At 39.5% G+C, this 20,912-nt stretch overlaps 1 protein-coding gene across 1 annotated transcript in view; it reads left to right on the top strand.

Annotated features, from left to right (window-relative positions):
* Positions 1 to 20,912, top strand: part of CUNH3orf67 (chromosome unknown C3orf67 homolog) — a 179,919-nt gene that overhangs the window by 20,052 nt on the left and 138,955 nt on the right. Inside the window, exon 5 of the mRNA XM_029911205.1 lies at positions 20,225 to 20,339. Within this exon, the coding sequence (XP_029767065.1) occupies positions 20,225 to 20,339 (115 nt within the window). The remainder of the gene's footprint in view (positions 1 to 20,224; positions 20,340 to 20,912) is intronic.

The raw sequence follows: 20,912 nt of genomic DNA, 5'->3' as shown, positions 1-20,912 counted from the left end.
GGCCGTTTCGCGCGTCGCGGCCGCTCGGGATCTCCCCCTCCCTCCCAGGCAGCAGCAGCGGAGGTGAGCTAGGGCGGCCGCGGCACATTTTTAGGGGCGGCAATCTGGCGCCGGCCATGCCGCCCCTAAAAATGTGCCGCCCCAAGCACCAGCTTGTTTTGCTGGTGCCTAGAGCCGGCCCTGGTGACTTGCCCTCATCATGTTGCCTTTCTACTAGGAGTGTGTTATGCATTTTCGCACATGAACAGGTTTACTTATTTGTTGTAGAACTTATCAATTATAATATGATTTGCCATTTCCACAGCTTACATGAAAACTGACATGTAAAATAAAATCATCTGTTATAAATTGGGACAAATGACTGGCATCATAGTTAGTACTTCAAAAAGAATGAATGTGTGTACACTTGGTCAGACTCCAAGCAGCAGAAGTACTCGCACCTGCACATGCCCCATATTTTGGAGCATTTACCAAGATTGCCAGTGCAAACCAGATGCTGTTTTCTTTCCTACCCAAATATTTTCCAAACATTGAGCTACTTTTGTTATTTCAAAAAGGTAGCAAAATTTCTAAAACTGAGTGCTAAGCAATTGGCTACAATATTTACAGCAGATGGCTATACCCAGTATTACTAACAGCCTTGCTATTATTTGCTTCAAAAAGGATGCATAAATTACACGCTCTGATGCTTTAGTTCTACTTTTTTTTACTATGTTTAGGGATTTAAAAAAATGTGTAATCAATTTAAATATTTGCCAGCCAGACCAATACATTGACTCCTAATGTGACAAATGTTAACTCAGTATCCTCCACCTCGTGCCACCATACAAAATATCAGCCTATATTTCCAATGAAATTGCTTTAAAACAGATAGGACAGCTAATTTAAACAGTTGTTTGCACATTCAGTATTTATGACAGGAATCTCGCATGACTGGCTGGTAGCGGCGAGTTAGAAGGTTTAGCTCAGCTGCTGCCACAAGTGATGGATGGCCCTGAAGAATTTCTTGTTTGTGATCAGATCAATCACAGAACAGAATGCGAAAAAGGGGATCAGCCTCAAACTAGATTCATAACATTTCCATCTGTATGCAAAAATGGGACAGGAAGAAATGTACCATACAGTACAGCTATTAAAAATTCACAAAGAACTTTTTACATAAAGCATATTTGAAGGTAAGATAGTTATGTCTTGACTTTTCACGTAGTACTATCCAAAGATTCAGATGTAAGAAGCATCCTGTGACTCATAATGTCTTTATTTTGTATACACCGCTACCTCGATATAACGCCACCCGATATAACACGAATTCGGATATAACACGGTAAAGCGGTGCTCCGGGGGGGGGCGGGGCTGCGCACTCCGGTGGATCAAAGCAAGTTCAATATAACGCGGTTTCACCTATAACGCGGTAAGATTTTTTTGGCTCCCAAGGACAGCGTTATATCGAGGTAGAGGTGTATATTTGCTAAAACCAGAGGAACTATGTGAACTCAAACTCTGGAGTTAAAACTCCAGACCTATCTTTGATGGCATATAAGAAATGTGCGGTCAAATGTTGCTGACTACTTAGTGTATAGAAGAGCCACCAGATTATATGAAGTTTAAACTGTCCATAGCCTGTGGACAATTACAAATTAATGGTTTCAAAAAATTTGGAAAGTAGTTGTAATACTTAACTACTTCACAAGGATGGTGCACAGGGTGCCAGAATACAGGGGCAGAGTTAAGGTTGTGTGTTGAACCAGATTTCCAGACTTTTAAGCATTTGTTTTGTTTTTTAAAAAAACTTTAGCTTAGAATTTTCTGGCTTTTAAACACTTTAGAGCTAGAATATTCTAAGGCAGGAGTAGGCAACGTATGGCAAGCGTGCCGAAGGCGGCACACAAGCTGATTTTCAGTGGCACTCACACTGCCCGGGTCCTGGCCACCACTCTGGGGGGCTCTGTATTTTAATTTAATTTTAAATGAAGCTTCTTAAACATTTTTAAAACCTTATTTACTTTACATACAACAATAGTTTAGTTATATGTTATAGACTTATAGAAAGAGACCTTCTAAAAACTTTAAAATGTATTACTGGAACGCAAAACCTTAAATCAGAGTGAGTAAATGAAGACTCGGCATACCACTTCTGAAAGGTTGCCGACCCCTGTTCTAAGGTATTTTCTGAAATAATTGATAAGGTTTAATGAGGTTTTAATTGTCTAGGAATTTACTTTAAACTTGAATTGTTTGCTATCATAATTAGTCTTGTAGTTCTGAGGATAGTGATATGATAAATTATTCATGCTTACTGTAAAGACACAGCATGTTTTCAGATATAATGCAACAAAAAATACGAATTTCATGTTTAGCCTTGTTGAGCTTAGAATGGCCTTGTAAAATTAGAAGCAGAAAACATGATAATTCCATCATTTACTTTTGACAGCATTGAAGATTTTAGATACAGGCTGAAGGTAAAAGTTCATTGAACAGATTTAGCTGGTGAGATCCATTTGAAATTCAAAAGCTGGTGGTTAACTTTTAATAGCGTGTAGCTTGCTCTTTCGATTTTGCGAAATAAGAATGATATGTGGAAACAATTTTTTTTGAAGTAAATTAGGGACATTTTTTTCTATAATTTATGAAAAAGATGAACTCATCCATTCACAAATATTGTACATAGAAAAAAATCTCTTGCTGTTGCCCTAATGAAAGGGACAGCAGTACAAATCTGATAGTAATGTAGAAAACCGATATTCCAAATGAACGCTTGCATGTTGTCTTGCTTGGCAGGTATGTGAGGATTAATGCAATTTATTATGGAATTAATAGTAATAGGCACAGTCGCAGCTGAAAAATGAGCCTCTGTTGTGATTAGTATGTAGTCTTAAAGAAGATGAACACTTTTTTCCTCCTACTCAGAATTAATTTCGTAGCTTCCCTTTGGAGATAGATGCCTTTAATTCTTGGCATTTGATCACATTCACTCTTCCCTTGTCTGGGAATATGTTCAAATGTTGCATTTTTATGAGGTGTTCTTAAATTAAGAATCATCTGGTTCTTTCAGTTCTGTTGTATAAAATGTTAAGCAAAACCTGTGGTATTACTGAAGGGTCTGAAAAACTTATTTCCTGGCTACAAAATATATCTATGTGGATGAGACCTTTTCAGAGTGATGGGGAAGAGGAAGAAAGACTACTTTGTGCATCTCAACCTCTTAATTATCCTCCATAGTAACAGTATCTTCAGAGTAAAAGCGGTGGCTAAATATAATGACCCAATAGTCATTGCAGTAAGAGAAATACAGGGGGTACAGTTAGAAGATTGGAAGGGCATAAAAGGAATATATTTTAAAAATAGAAGAGACAGGTTGAACTATGAGAGAAGTTGCATGTTAGTCTCCTCCTCTTTCCCTGTCATACAAAACTAGATACTAATGGACAGCATTATAGATCTGCCTACCAGGAGGCAAAAAAGCAAAAACATTGTCATTCACGGTTAGTATAAAGGAACCATCCTACACATTTCCTTCAGACTTTTAGCTTCCGTCATCCTGACAGCTCAAAGCCCATGCCAAAGTCATATTTTTCCTCTCCATGTTAACCCTGTCTTCCTTTGAGTCATCCAAAGGAAAATAAGGAAAAGGGGGGAGAGGGGAGAAATCACATAAAATATTTTACTCTAGAGATTTTTCTAACTAACCTCCTTTCTAGCAAAATTTTCTTTAACATATCTGAGGAGAGTGCCCTCTTAGAGGTGCCTTTCTCCAACTCTGTGTCCTTTTACACATCCAGACTTAGCCTTTGGCTATAAATGAAACCTCTGCTTTTCAGCACTATACAGTCTCTTCGGAAGTCAACAATTCCTACTTCTCTCCTCTATCTACCTAAGTTAGGCGTTACCTCTTTGAGATACTTTTCCTCTGACAAGTCTAAGTGAGGCTGCTTCTCAGCAATAATTTATTTATTTCTTAAGTCCCCTTGGTCTAAGACCTTTTTAAGCCAGGGGGCTTTCCTGCCAGATTTCTCTTGCTCTCATGTCCCCTCCAAATGCAGGCGCTTTTGGAGTAGATTACTGGATATATTAATCAGTCTTTGTTCCCTCAGGCTTCATTTATCAGCAAGTGGTGCTTAGTGTACTCTGCATGCTTCCTCTCCCTCTGTCCTCAATTTGAGTCCTTGTCGAGTTTCTAGAAGGTATCCAAGAGGGAATATGAGTGGGGGTAAAACAGATACAAAATGATACAAATATGGAATTGAGGCCTTCTGCTGTATTTGAATAATAAATGATTGGCTGAGCCCTAACTTCACTGGACATAGAAAGTCCTCCAAAGTCCAACGGATAAGCATTTAACAAAGCTGCTCTGAAAAGGCACTTGGTATCTCCCTTTTTGGCCATTATTGGACAAGAAATGTCTCATTGGACAAGTCTTTGTTTTTCCCACAATTGTGAGGAAGGGCCTCAACTTTTCAGCGGGTTCAGACACATTTCTCATAGTTTGCCATGTAGAGTCTTCTGTCAAGCACACAGTTCCAAGATTACTCTATCAACAGACACAATGACTTCCATTCCAGATATAACTGAGCTATACAGACTGAACTAACTTGCAGAATTATATTGGGCTGTTTGAGCCCTAAGTGGCTGTACTATTTAAATTTGTTCCAAGGGCCATTCAGAAGAGTTTGGAGAAACTATCCCCTAACGTGTCCATGGCAGTGGCCTGAAAGCAAGTTATTAACTGTATTTTTGGAATCTGTAGAACATACTTCTTTAATGCAACGCAGTTTTTGAAAGCATATGGCTGGCAGCTAGGGCTCTGAGCTCTGCCACCAAAGTCTAGGATTTGTGACTTGGGTACTAAAACCCAAACTGAGGATTTAAGTCCAAATGTCCCTTTCTGCCACTCCAAGCAAATAAGCTGTTTGAAGACATAATAACAGTCACTGAGAAACACTGTCTGCGCTCTCTTCTTCTGTAACTATGAAACTCACCTGGGTATTATACAGAGGGGTATCTCTATTGTCTTTCCTGTTTCCTGCTCTTCTTGTGTTTCTTCTTTCAGGAGGCTTCTTCGGAGCTAGGAGTTCTCACTTCTCCAATAGAAGAAACTGTTTATATAGATGGGACTCTCCCAACCAGAAATGCTCCCTTTTCCCATCTGAAGTTCTACTGACCATACTCTTTTGTGATCTTCTTGGTCCTTTCGTCCTGTAGGAGTCTTACTGCAAGGGTTTTGGGGTTTTTTTGTTTGTATTTTTTTAATTTAAGAGTGGGGAAGAACTTTGGATGTTCTTTCTTGAGGTTTCACCCTGGGATTTCTCCTAGCTTGAGTTCCAGAGAGAATGGCCTAGCCTTTATTTCAAGGAACAGGGCCTGGAGTTTTATTTCTTGGTATTTCCAAATTCATAAGAGGGTTTTTCCTATATTGGATCTGCACTTCCCCAGTATTGGTAGATGCAGACCCTTTTCTGAATAGAAAATGTAAGGTTCAGGTCTTTATTCCAGGTGCTGTATCTGCTCGGCAGACTGGAGAGATGCCTACCTGCATGCTTACATTTGCCCTTCCCACCAGTGTTTCCTCTATTGTACCTATGAAAAAGACATCCGCTTTGCTCCCTTCCCTTTAGAGTGTCCTCAGTTTAAGAATATTAGTGAGAACACAACTGCAAAGTAGCCATCATAAGGGGACAGTTCAAGAAAGTTGATGATAAAATGCTTTAAAACTTGTCTCTCAATATGTACTTTACAACATTGTGAATGAAAGTTGCTAGGCAAATTGACTACTACCAGAAAGCATGCACTATATCATAAGTAACGTAGCCTATTCTAATCCATGCTGTCTGAATTGGTGCACTGATTATTGTCAAACATATTTTATTTTTCTCCATTATATACTTAACAAAAATGGAGGCATGATCGTTTTGTTTAATATTATCATTTGTAAACCTAAGTTGCCTTTTCTTCCTAATTAACCACTAGCTATAGGTACTAATAGGCTTTGTCTTCCATTTTTCATTTTCAGTGCAGTCTATTAAAAGCTTATGATACAAAACAAATGTGTGGAAAATGACCTACTAAGAGCTCTAGACTGTTGACATCAAGACTGGAAATAATTTCTCAAATGCACACTTACATCTACTCTGCCAAATGAAAATTTAAATAGCAAAATGTCAACACCTTGTGCCTTTTGTAACGTGTAATTTTTTTCACATTTTGGAAATTAGACTGGCTAACATTAAGGAATGTGTAATGCTGAAAACTAAAATCTACTTAATCTGTTTTAAACTTAAGCCTGACTCAGAAGAATCTCCTTTCTTGTATGAAAGATATTTTTACTTGGTCCTCTGATTCCTAAAATCTTTTCAATCAAAAGCTGCCACTGATGCCAAATTGTATCTGCAGATTTATGGCACAGACTAAGGACAAAATCGTTCCTCTGGGGACGTGCATGAGTAGATCTCCCTATTTTTCTAAAGATCATTGCAGAATAGAGTAACAGAAAATGGACCTCCTCTTGCCCATGTTACATCTTGTGGAATATCCTATAACATTTTGCAGTCATTTATGTTAAGGTGATATATTAAAGAGATTCATGACTGTCAACATAGTTATATTACTATCTCAAATAAGATTACCACCTATGGAGAGAATTTTATTGTCTGCTGGAAGTGAGGCAAAGCAACTACTTAGTATTTAGAAAAAGACATTCCAAACAGAGAGGAAGGAAGGTAATGAGGACGTTGGTGCTGAATAACCATCCTAAAACACTGGGAAACTGATCATGCCTGCAGAGCCAGATGGCCGAGAAGTGGGGAGTTGTCATCGCCAGCTACTATGATGATTTCTTTAAGTATCAATAAATGGATCAAACACCAACCTATCTTGCTAAGAACGTAGAATGGGAAAGGGTGAAGTAGAGCTCTGTGTAGCTCAAAAGCTTCTCTCTCTCTCTCTCTCTCTCTCTCACCAACAGAAGTTGATCCAATAAAAGATATTATCTCACACACCTAAATCAATCCCGAGGTATTAAAAACTAGTACTCCTCTTTCACTACCTTTTCCTAAAAGACAAGGAACATACCTCACCATGTCTTGATCAAAAGGGCAGAGACTGAGAACAAGTTCTTACCATAAGATTTGTCACTGGCACAGTTGTGGTCAGACAGACACACGTATACTTAGACTTCTGTAAGATATAAAATGAACTGGCTAACTGTACTTGTAAACGGGGAATCATCGGGGGCAGGTTGTTTCTAGTGAGTCCCACAAGGATAAATTCTTGGCCCTACATTATTTAACATTTTTATCAATGGCCTGGAAGAAAACATAAAATCATCAATGATAAAGTTTGAAGGGGACTGCAGCCAATGGGAGCTGTGGGGGCGGCAGCGTGCAGAGCCACCTAGCCTCTGCCTAGGAACAGCAGGGATAGGTTGCTGCTTGTGGGGATCTGCCCGAGGCGAGCGCCCCCTGGATCTGGCATCCCGAGCCCCCTCCTGTGCCCCAAACCCCTGCTCCTCCCTCCCTCCCAGAGCCCGCATCGCTTCCCACGTCCCAGCCCCACACCCCATTCCACACTCGAAACCCCTCGTGGCCGTTACTCCACCCAGGAGCAGCAGGGACATGTCGGCGCTTCCGGGGAGCCACGTAGGGAGGCGCCGGCCCCACACCAACCGGAGTATCAACTGGACTTTCTATGAAGATTAGAAATGCTGGTTTATAGAGCATCCAGTTGGTACAGGGCTGGATAACAGAGCTTTTACTGTATACACTATTACCATTTTAAAGAAAACATTGCAGATTTTGGTTATCCCAGAAGCCAGACATTTCAAAGGATAATTTCATATGAATTTTCATTTTTTTCCCTTATATCAGAGGGGTAGCCGTGTTAGTCTGGATCTGTAAAAAGCAAGAGAGTCTCCTGTGGCACCTTTAAGACTAACAGATGTATTGGAGCATAAGCTTTCGTGGGTGAATGCCCACTTCGTCATGCATCTGACAAAGTGGGTATTCACCCACGAAAGCTTATGCTCCAATGCATCTGTTAGTCTTAAAGGTGCCACAGGACTCTCTGTTGCTTTTTATATTTTTTTCTTAAATTTATTCATGATAGGAGATGCTGCTTCTGAAATTTCAGCTAGCTGTCCTGAGGAAAATAGGTACATGTGTCCGAGTACTCAGATACTATGGTGATGAGCATGATATAAGAACCTATATAGAATAGCATAGGGGATATAGAAAAGAACCCTTCCAGTGACTGGTGGGGAAATAGCTAGATCCCTGAACTAGAAATTGTCACCGCTGCCTTTTCTATAGGGACTGTGGAGTAACTCTGTCATGAAGGAATGGGGCTTGGTTCACTTGCAGATGAGGGGAAAAGGTCAGCAAAGAGTTGAGGGTTTGTGACCATTTGCTCTGGGAGTTGAATGGAAATGTCAATGGACTTTCCATTACACAAATGTGTAGTGAGAAAGAGAAATAGTCTTCCTGACTAGTGATTTAAATCAAATCTACCCTGATGCCCTGTTCTGTTCATTCCCTTGGAAATATCTGGCATTGGCCACTGTTGGAAGACAGGATACTGGGCTAGATGGACCATTGGTCTGACCCAGTATGGCCATTCTTATGTTCTGCTCCCATGTGACTCTATGTGAGAATGCTGCCTGATCTGATGTGTCCGTGATACTGGCGGTCTCTTAGAAAACATAGTTTGTATTCATTAGTGCTGGAGCTCAGATAGATTGTTACAGCTGTTGGTGTCTGTATCGTCATCAACAAAGATAGAGACAGATTTGCCCGGAGCATGTTTTGAATGGGAATGTCATGAAGAAGTTGGAGTTGGGGATGCTGGACAGTGAAGGGGACAGAGTGTGAACTGTAAAGTAAAGCTTCCTGGCTGCCACAATCCTACAGAAGGTAGAGATCCTAGGAAAGGATGTTTGCAATTTGTCTATCCTATTGGCAAGATTAAAATGCCCTTTGTTTCTGTTTGTTTTCATATGTATATATTGTTTTAGTTCCAAAACAATTTGCAAAAAATTACGATCATATCTGTTTCTCATTAGTTTGGTATGTAGGAGGGGGAAAAAGCATTCCAAAAAGGTCTTTTTAAGAAAACATAGCAAATTATAATTTGGAAATGCATAAACTTAATTTTGACATGTAATTAGACAAGTAATCATATTTTGCAATGGGTAAAAATTGTAATTGCATGCTTAAATAGTGGTCCATGCTTCCGGCCCACTCAGTTGTTTCTCATTTGGTCTCACAGTAATCTTTGCTACTGAGTGCCATCATGCCGAAAACTATTAAACGGAAAATGTGACTTATATACCCATATAGACAAGGCTAGAAGTAATAAGTGAGGTCCTTGGTTGTTTAGATACATAATTGTGAAGCACTTTATGTATCCTGAGTTTTCAAGTACTCCCAAAATATGTGTGATCATTGCCTTGTTCACATATTGAAACATATTTTAAAAGCCCTGACAAATATATACATGCCCAAAACTGCTCCTATTTCTTTGTTCCTTTTGTTCAATAAAAATACATACATGAACAATATTCCAGTATCAACAGCTTTATTTTTAAATGATTGATTTTTATTGCTAGAGAACTTGAAAAAATCCAGTTATTTTTGAACACCAAAGGTATAATGGGTCTTTTTTCTTTTAAATAAGCTATACATGCTATGTATATTGATGTAGATTTTCATACTATATAGGAGAGTGTTTTTTCTTTTGCATCTTATCGATAAGGCAGTTTTATGCCAAGACAAAGATTAGGGGAAATCTAAGGTTACAATCATGTGTAAAACTTACAACTCTTCTAAAATAAATGTGTCACAAACAATAATAAATTCCATTGTAGTTTAAAAAAAAAGCAAACTTAATATATGAAAGGTTGAATATTTGTTTGTGAAATGCGTGGCATGGGGGAACAAAACAAATATAAATAATTAAAACTATGACTTTAGGGGTAAAAATAAATCCCACTGCCTTGTAATTGTGAAATTTAAAAAAATCCCACAACAAACAGCATATAGAAATACATAAAATCTAGCTCTAGTATGAACAGAAATGGCCACAATGTTTCTGTGGCAGGCTAAACTGAACATAAACAGCATATGCTGGAGTAGATGTGAGCATACAATTTGAATGGGAAGAGGGGGAGAAATCCCTGGTGTTTTTGTTCAAGTTATGCTACAGATTATGGCCCCAATCCTGCAATCTGATCTGTATGAGCAGGCTATCAGCATGAGCTCAGCACAGTTGAGGATTGTGACTTAAAATTTATCCAATAACAATTTCAAATATTTTATTTATTTTTTTAAATCACTTGACAAAACCATTTCACTTACTGCTTGGATCTTGGGATAGTCATTTCCCCTGTCCATCTAAAGAGACCAGAGCAAAAATGGGTACACAATAGTTCCACTTACTGTAGCCTCATATCAGATTATTTTTTTAAACTGAGAGTGAGGGAGGGTTAACACAATGGGCAACTGAGGATATAAACCTTGATTTGAATAATTTTGCTGAACAATAAAGGAAACAGAAGAATGCAATCGACATACAGTTATAAACTCTTTTCAATGAAGGAATGAACAAGAATTCTTATTATATGTTTCCACTTCCACATCCTGCCTTGAAATGTCTGTAGCTCCCAATACAACATATTAAATATATTCAAGGATAGCTCAGTGGTTTGAGTATTGGCCTGTGAAATCCAGGGTTGTGAGTTCAATCCTTGCGGGGGCCACTTAGGGATCTGGGGCAAAATCAGTACTTGGTCCTGCTAGTGAAGGCAGGGGGCTGGCCTCATGACCTTTCAAGTCCCTTCCAGTTCTAGGAGATAGGAAATCTCCATTAATTTATTTTATTTATAAGGTGCTAGTTAACCCCACTTAGGCTTTAGAGTCTAGACTAACAATCATCATTTACTAAAAGTACCAGTAATCCTTAAAGTAAAGTGCAAATGTACCTTGATTATGAAGTTAATGACATTTTAGCGCTTATTGCTAGACCTTGCTGTCTCTATAAAGTGTCCTTTTAAAAAAAAAAAATCTAAATATCAAACTCTTGCTTATGATGGCCCATAATCCTAATCAGATGTAAGTAGATTGGGGGAGAAAATATATGTTCCCAGTCTTTCTGCTCCAAAGTCCTCTCAGTGCCTCAAATATGCTTCTTTGGGGACATTCTCTTTGGGTCCTTAAGAGTTTCTGAAAAATGTATATATTATGCAGGGGTGAAAGTAAAATTTCTCTTTTACCGGTATGGGGGGGGGCAGCTTTGCCCCCCCCAGAAGGGGCGGGACCTTGGGTGGAAGGGGTGGGGCTGGGGGGGGTCAGCATCCCCCAGCCAGCCAGCCCGCCCGCGTCACCCCGGGCCCTTTTAAATCGCTGGCCCCAGGGTAGCTGTTCCTTTTGCCCCCTCCCCGTCAGCAGCCCGGGGGGGCAAAAGGGGCAGGGACGTTAAAGCGCTGCCATGCAGTGCTTTAAGCAGGGTCCTTTTGCCATGGCAGTGCTTTAACGTCCCTGCTCCTTTTACACGCCGCCCCCCCCCCCCCAATCGGCGGCCCTGCCAGTAGGGACCCAGCAGGGCTGCCGACGGGGGGGGTGCAACAGGAGCAGCGCTTTAAGCAGGGTTCTTTAAAGCATTGCTTAGGCAGCGCTTTAAAGTCAGCAGTATGGGCCGGTACCAGCGGCCACTCTTTACCGGTACGCCGTACCAACCCGTACCGCCTTACTTTCACCCCTGACATCATGAACATTACCATTCCCGTACAGTCCAGTTGGGTAGAATGACGCACAAAAAAGCAATGACCCAAACTTGTTTCACATACTTGTTTTTGTTTATGCCAAATCACCACTGCTTCCAGACCAAGCCTGAGCGCTTGTCTGTACACCGAGTTAGTGTATGGCAAGCCAGTGTGTGAATCTACAGTGCACTAACATCCTGTGTGGTCACTGCTCAGTTTAGCACTAAGAGAAGCTCCATGTCAGCTTTGGAATAAGGGGCTTTGGAGGAAGGTGCTTCCCCCTCCAGGTTACTGATCCTCCGTGGGTGCTCTTACAGCTCTTGGGTTATAGTTGGGGTGTGTTGGCCAGAGTGCAGTGCACTCTGGCAGTTTGCAGTTAGCGCAACACCCGCTTGGGTCCATTTAAAGCCTAAAATAGAGTAGACTTTATGGGGTGATAAAGGTAGTAAGCAGCCACTTTTCCAGCCTCTCTTCCTCCCCCACCACCCCAGGTCTTCTGCCAGGCACAGCTCAGCCCAACCCAAGGATCAAGGCCATGATATCTGTGTGTTGTCATATTCCTACCTAATAGTCACAAAACTACCCTAGAGATCTTTACATTGTAACTAATAGAATTTCATCTTTGATGAAGTATATCCCAAAGCTCTTTGAGTTGAAATATGAAATGTTTTGCTTCCCCTTTGATAAGATTTATGCTGTTCATTTCAGTGGGCTATAGAGGTAATTCTTTATAATGGACTTCTTTAGTTTGCTTGGTATGACTCATAATATCCCTTTGTCAGATTATGTTCTGATAATACCACAAAAGAAATTATCTTTTAACATGGACTCTCCAAGGGAAAAAATGTTATTTATTGTATAACCTTCGTTGGTGGTTCAGTTTAATGTAACATGGAAGGACGATTGAATGCTGTTTTTTAAAATTAATGTGCTGAATCTGAAACTTGAAGATGCAGTGTTAGTAAAAAAAAAAACCAAAAAAAACCCCGTAGTATGGCTGTTTAAAGGACAAGTTTGTTAGCAATTCATAATAGAAAATAGCTCAGCAATTAGAACTGAAACACAACTTATGTGGGAGAAATATCACCATACTTATAGAAGTATTATATCACAGGTGTGAATTTAACCTTTTCTTTGTCTTTAAACTTGAAGGGACAGATTGTCTTGTGAAAAGATAATTTTACAAAGAGGAGAACAAAATGGAAGAGATAGCAGCCAATAAACAAAAGAGAAGAACCAACAAAATTAATTAGAATCATAAACAGCCATATTTTTAGGCATAACTAATCTAGGTTTTGGAAGAGATGCATGTGCTGAACATTGCATACATTTATACTCATTACTGTATCTTGTCCGTACTGAACAAATTAAAAGCTATTTTGTGGAATTATATTTTCCTAGATTATTTGACACAGGTAGCCAGGCTTCAAAAAAGCAAATCACTATGCCATAAAATTGAATTTGGAAATATTTGCAACCCAAGAAAGGAGGCATTGAGCTGAGCACAAATCCTTTTCAGACTCACATTTAATAAACTGAAATGAGAGAGATGAATCTGAAGGTGATGGAGTTAGTTTTCCCAGAAACACCAAACCCACATTACTGTTGATCTATTAACAGTATTTTCAATTTATATTAATAGGTTTGTAGCATCAACCATAATCTTATGGTCTCAAGGCCTATGCCAGTGGTTAGTATCTGCCAAACCAAAACCAAATGTGTATTCTCCATTATGTTTTGCCAAAGATCCATTGTTTGTATGGGTATTCATATGGCCACCATCACAGGAGTATTTGAGCGCCTGATTATTTATGTGTTTAAAACATGCTGAAGGACTTTGGGGGATATTTGTTTTACTTAAAAAATACAAAGCAGAGGACTAACACAACATATTGTTACAGTATTAAAAATATATGCTTCCAGTTGCAGAAAATGAAACTACATAGTCATGTTCCTTCAGAAAGTTAGATTAGATCTCTCTAAAATCTGCTCGCTTATTATTCAAATGGGAGATAAGCTAGTAAAATGCTGTCAGAACGGTATAGCTGTCCAAACTATATTCTCTTTAGGTTTTAAAAATATTAATCATTTGACCACTAAACCTGTTTTAACAGAAACATTTCCCGTGACTTGTTTACATTTGACAGATTCCTGAGATTGTCTCAGATTTAATGTAGTAATTAATTTTAATGAATTAATAGACCTCTTCCTCTCCAAATTCAGTGATTATGAAAACTGTCAGAGTATGTGCAGTAAAGCTGTCCTGATAGTTTCACAGGGCCACCATTTATCGCTTTTTAATCTGCCCAGCCCCACTCCCCATTCTCCACTTGGTTCCTTTGCCTCTGGAAGCCTCCCCAAGCCCTCAGTAATACACCCACTCCCTCTCGTATGTCTTTATGCCTTCCATAATCCTCCTGCCATGGTCTCTTCCCGAGACCAGCTGTTCAAAGTCCCCATACACTTTCCAAACAGTATAGCTTGGAGAGTTACAGCCTTGGTTTGTGCTATCAGCATGTACTCAAAATGTGATTCAATTACAACTCATACATTCAGTGAAGAATTATTGCACGTAAGCAAGTACACTCTCTTCCCCCACTCTCATCCTGCATAAATAACCCTTACTCTAAACTTACATAGTATGGATGGCTCAGCACAGGTAGTAGAATTTGCCTTCAGGTAACCAGGTGGCTCTGTTCTCCAGGCAGTAAAGGCGGGGCACTAAAAAGGAAACCAGCGAGTAAAAGGAATTAAATAAGTATTTGGAGTTATTTATCAAAAGGCTTCATAATATACAAAGTTGTGAGAGTAGTGAGAACAACACCCTTACAGAAAATTACTCCTGTTTAGTAACTGTATCAGGGTCATGCTTTCAGGTCCTATCTTAAATTGATGTCATGGATTAAAAAGGCTTATAGGGAGGGTTCATGAATGCCCATTCCTTTTGATTTCATAGTTGCTCATATTCTCAAAGGGCTTCCATGTGTCAACTTCTTCTAGACACTCCGCTTTGTGGGACTTGATTCTTTCTGAGACTTTGCACCAATTCTGTTGTCTTTTTATGGATACTAATTTTTTTTATTCCCTCAAGAATACGTATGAGATCCATGGAGGGGAAATCTCATGATGTAAAGAACAAGGTCCCTATTCGTAACTGGAGTTCACTAGATCTGTCACGTATCAGCTATCTTGAGTATTTTAGTTTGTAGAATTCTGATGGATTGTCAACACAATTAAATCTGTGATAGGGACAGAACTAAATGCTTTGGATTTTAGGTCTTCAAACAACCAGTTAAATAATTTATTATACAGCTTGTTGGGATATCAGGTTATATACAGTGCATAAAATAAGGCACTAAGTAAATATAAACTATTGCTGAATGAGAGAGTTGTGTCTGTGACTTTAGCAGGTCACTTCACCTTTCTATTCCTTGGCTTCTGTAAAATGGGGATGATGCTACTAACCTACCTTTTTATAAAGCACGTTGTGATCTATGGATGATGAAAAGCTCATCAATGGGTTAAGTGCTGTTAAAATATTAAAACTAAACATTTGTATCCTCATACCAATAATTGTCAAGTTTTACTAGCTGGCTCTCTATCGGAGTACAGAACAAAAGTTTCAAAGTTTTAAATGAACGGTGAATTATATGGGAGTTCCTTTTTCACATTAGTGGAAGAAGATTTTGCTTTCATACCTATTAAGTTTTCAGGTTGAGTCATTTAAAAAGAGCGGAAACAGCTTCATATTTAGAACAAGTAAGTCTAATAAATGAAGCATCCCTTCAGCAGCCTAACATCAATTTTTTTTCCAAGTTCATTTTAAGCCTTGAAGTGAACATTAACAAATGGTTGTAAATTATTGTCTATACAGTAGCAAAGTGAATAGGTAATCTGAGTAGATGAGTTTGTCTATACTCGTGGGTAGTTGCTACCATTTACTCACATTCTCACTATAGTTGCCATTGTGAGGAAAATAGTCCATCAAAATTGAAGATATAAAATAGAATTGAAAATTGAATTGAAAAGTAATTTTACTTTCAAATGGTTTGCAAATGTAGATGTTAAGTGTGAAATGAATGTCGTTAATGACCATAGCTGGGAGAGTTATGCACCTGCTGATCACAGGAATATTATTATAAATGAGGTTGATTTTCTTGTTGACTACCTCATTTTTTCTCAACGTGGTCTCATTACTTTTCTATCGCGTGTCTGACCCTTAAATATGAATACTCAAGCACAGACACAATAAAAACACATTAACTCTTATATGGCTTTTTTCATATGTCTCTGAGTACGAGGAGAGTAATGCAGATGTTTCTTGTCTTCATAGGTTAAACATAGGTTATGTTTTTAATAGCAAAAATAAAGGCTGTTTCACAGCACGTACCATACAAGTCATTTTGCAAATAAGATTCCTAAATTCTAATCTCTCAGTATCTGCATTGTCCCAAATAAGAGCTTCTTGATGGATGTGTTAACTGTTCAGACCTCTCAGTTTAGTTATAGCCTGCAAGAAGTACTGTAATGAAAGTATAAAAAGCTATACTAAATCTTAAATAACAATCCAGTTTGTTTCCCAAAATAAATTACTTTTACAGCATATTAAGCAATGCCTGTTTCTCCAAGTCTACCTCTGACTGTTCAAATGTAGTCCCTGAACAGAATATAAATATGTATGTGCAGATTTACAATTTATTTCAAGAAAGAACAAATATTTCTTCCGGTGTAATTACAATCACATCTCAGTGTGTTACTGTTTATACCACAAATATGGTCCTGGAAACCATCACATTTAACTCCAGCATTTTACGGCAGATGGTGTAAAATGGTGGCCATTATCCGAATGACTGTGCTTTGCACTGCACATTTGGATATCACTGAGTTACACCCACCAATGCAACCCACCGGCTTCTTTATTGCTACAGTAACTAATATATTTCAGAGGGGAAAAGACTAAAAACACAAATATGAATAAAACAGGATAAATGATTACTTTTGAACATATGTTGCAAACAAATCTTTAAAGATGTGGGGTACTATTATGTTTTTATTGCCACTCGTTTGGAAAGGGATGCGTAACTTACTCATAGGCTCTCACTTTGATCCAGTCTGACTCACAGTGTTTTGCCATTGGCTTCATAGGGAGCAGTACTCTCCATTGGGAATTGGGCCGTTAACTTCAATGGGAGTAAGATTGGGCTCTGTTTAAGTCAGTGGTGCCCAAGCTTTTCCTGTTGCGCCCCCCCCCCCCCTTACCAATAATGGAATCTGTCCGTGCTCTCCTCCCCCTCCGCGTGCCTCCTGCCCCCATTACTGGACAGTTTCCTCAGCAGAGGAGCTTGGGCTGGGGGAGGAGCTGGGGCTAGAGGCACTGCTGGCCTGGGGGTGGAGAGGTAATGAAGGCAGAGCTGGGCTGGGGATGTAGCAGGGGGGGGAGTGGAGCTGCAGCTGGGGCCAGAGCTGGGCTGAGGACAGAACAGAGCTGCGTCCAGAGCTTGGTGATGCTCCCTCCTGCCCACTATGGGGGCTGGCCCAAGCCCCGCCGCGTGCCTCCCCACAGTTTGGGGACCACTGGTTTAAGTAATGTGGACATTACAACTAGTGGCCTCTCGTATTAGTTGCTCAATTTTAGACACCAACCACCTGATCTTATGGAAGCTATGCTTACATAGAAGTACCTCCAGCCAAACAAGAAGAACAGCAAGGGTGTGAATTCTCCTTCCCCAGCCCATAAGAGTAGCTCCTTTCTCTGCAATGGTTGGGGTCCTGTGAGGGCTGCTGCAGAGGCAGCTGTTGAACGGTTGCTTCCCCTCTGTTTGGTTTCCCTGTGGGTGCTTGGGATAGAAGGCTGGAGAAAAAGCAGAGGGTGCTCAAGGGAAAAGCAGAGGAACAACAAGTTGGGGAAATTTGCCAAAAATTCCATCATTCTTGTAGTAAGCTGCCCCTAATACTAGAGAACAAGGAAAGTAGCTAGTGGGTGCTCTGAAGCCACTCCTTCACATACCCACTTCTGTCTGCAGCCACCAGCAGAACCCTCTGAGATTCACATCGTTAGGAGGTGTGTTGTGTTGAATCTATATTGGTTGAAATTTTAAATTGCCCAAAGTGGGTGAAAGTCAAGTAATTTTAAAGTGTAAACATGTTATGTAAAACTTACTGTTGAAAGCACAGAACAAAGTGAAAGAAAGGATGTGAACTGAGTTTTTTCAAACTAAAAACTTACGATTAGGGGTTTTCAAAGCTTCTGGTGAGGTTACAAAACTATTCTAGGAACAGAACAAAACTGTTCTAGGAAGAGAGAAGGTCAACAATTATGATTAGGTGTATGGAACAGCTTCCATATCAGGAGAGATTAAAAACACTGGGACTTTTCAGCTTGGGAAAGAGATGACTAAGAGGGGATATGACAGAGGTCTATAAAATTTTGACTGGTGCGGAGAAAGTGAATAAAGGAATGTTATTTATTCCTTCATATAACACAAGAACTAGAGGTCACCCAATGAAATTAATATGCAGCAGGTTTAAAACAAACATAAGGAAGTACTTCTTCACGCAACACACTGTCGAACTGTGGAACTTGTTGCCAGGGGATGCCGTGAAGGCCAAAACTATAAGAAGGTTCAAATAAGAACTAGATAAGTTCATGGAGGATAGGTCCATAAGTGGCTATTAGCCAGGATGGTCAGGGATGCAACACCATATTCTGAGTGTTCCTAGCCTCTCTTTGCCAGAAGCTGGGAGAGGACGACAGAGGATGGATCACTCGATGATCCATCTGTTCTGTTCATTCCCTCTGAAGCACCTGGCATTTGCCACTGTAGAAAGACCGGATACTGGGGTAGATGGACCATTGGTCTGGCCTAGTATGGCTGTTCTCATGTTCTTAGACCATAACTATCTTAAGAGAAAAATAATTATCTATATATGAATCATTGGAAACTTGTTTTGATTGGACAAGTCTGATGGGACAAGGATGTCACACCTTTTAGATATTTCTTTAGTGGGAACCTTCTCAATGTTGCAGTGAGACTTCAGTATCCGTATCAACTCAGTAGCACTATTATAACTACTACCATCACTGCATGGCGAGAGACAGGGGTTTGCCATCACACTATTAGGCCTTCTCTTTACTGAACCCGAGAGATGGCCTGACCTGATGAGACAAGGCAGTTCTATCTTCTACACTAGGGACATTTTTCAAAATTTGCCCAGCATTCCTAACATTATGTTCAGGGTCACTATACAGATGATTTATCTTATTCCCCGCCCAATGTCTGAAGTACAGGCTGAGGTTCAGATGGCTGAAGGCTCTCACAGTTCTGAGGGAGCTGATAAGTTTTAGTTTACCTTGGGAAGGTTGTCTTCACAACTAACAAAGAGCTACAAACTGTCTTCTTTTTTGTAAAATCAAAGCCTAAATTTTGCAGAACAGAAGGGAAAGACCTGACATATGTGAGGGACAGTTTCTTGCCATTTGAAACTGTAACACTGCATTTAGATTTCACATTTACTAAGTAGGTTTAAAAAGAAAAAAAATCAAAACTCTAAACATTGATTGAAAGTGGACTGTGAAAATGAATTGTCATCTTCTTAGGGGGGCTGTACATTTCATGAAAATTATCAGTCTGGTAGAAGTACACAACGTTGTTTTAAAATAGCAAATGAATGAATCTTGATTTCCAGGTATAAAATATAGCCTTTAAGGTAACATCAGTTCTCAGTATAACCGTGTGGGACAGGTAGGGAGATATTAAGCCTGTTCTGTTACCCCTGAGACCTGAAGGAAGCAGAACATAAAAATGAGCCTCTTTATCAATTTTAAGCAAACCTAATCTTTGTGATCATGGCTGTGGTCTAAATCTATTACAGATGTTCAAATTCAGTCTCCTTGGTGTCACTGGGAGGTGACCTGAATAGTGAGCAATAAACTTATGTATTATAATGCAGGTTTAGAGATATGTGCTCAAGAAGTGAAACTGACAGACAATGTTTTGTGCTATCTTTAAGCCAACAAAGAGCCTATATAAAATGACAGGTGCATTTTTAGGAAAAGAAAGCCCATAATGTTTTCCTATTTAGTAGGTGACAGTGTGTCCCAAGATAACACAAGCTTAAGGGACCAAAATAAGCATGATTATTAGAGGCTAGTGGCTTCTGAGTTCACACAAATTGAATTCTTTCATAGGCTGAAGGGCTGTGGAAATCCAGCGAAGAGTGTAGAGCTCTGAAATAAAATTAGCATGTAAAGTGATTTTATATATGCGGGCTTGTAGCCACTAAGTTTGAATTTGAGAAAGAAATCCTATTACTTATCTTGTAAAAAAGGTAATTCTTAAATTCCCCATTTGCTATCCCTGATATAAAGGTTTTGCATATGAATAATAGTTTTCTGTGGTTGCCCAAAGATAGAGGTTATTGAATTGACTAAGATCCATTTCTTCCTCTCCACCCCCCACCCCGACTTGCTCTTTACAGGGTAACTGATTTAGGAAACATTAAAAGAAGATTGTATTTATCAACGGTCCATAAGGAGTTATCTGTAACCCCTCTGCATGCAAAACTTCCTCTTTTTATGATCAAACGCAAAATAGTAGGTATCTTGGATATGTTACTTAAAGTATTGTTGAACAGAATATTTCTGTTTGTATCAGAAGACTTCATATATATAGCTTTACAGACCTGATAAAATCCTGTTGACTCAAGACACTTGAAAGAAAGCTTTGTCTAACCGAACAGGAGATATGCAATATCTGGTGCATGTGCCCGCATTTGTGTAGATATTTTTATGTATATGTAGAACTGTTCTCTACTTGATGGTATCAGAACTGCTTATAGTGTGGAGGAGAAGAATCTGAGTTCTGTCTCCCTTACCACTATGAAGATCTGAGTGGTAATCAAAATCTGAGGAGGCTGTGGATCTGTTATAATTGGTGCCCTATATCTAGTGTAAAAACTCTGCCTCTTCCTATTCTCCCACAATCCATTTCTTTTTTGGTGCTTTTTCTCTACTCACAGATCTCTTCATCACCTCTCTCTGTCTTCTCCTAGCTACTGGCTATTGGTCCTATTCATGACCTTCTCTGCATATAAACCCACAACCTCCCCATCTCCTTACCACCCTTGACTCCCTTCTTGTCCTTTAGGCTCTGTTTTCTCTAACCTT

Source organism: Terrapene carolina, unplaced genomic scaffold (assembly GCF_002925995.2).
Source record: "Terrapene carolina triunguis isolate 2854851 unplaced genomic scaffold, T_m_triunguis-2.0 Scaffold89, whole genome shotgun sequence".
Classification (NCBI taxonomy): Eukaryota; Metazoa; Chordata; order Testudines; family Emydidae; genus Terrapene; species Terrapene triunguis.
The sequence above is the reverse complement of the archived record's forward strand: the minus strand, read 5'-3'. Positions and strand labels throughout refer to the sequence as shown.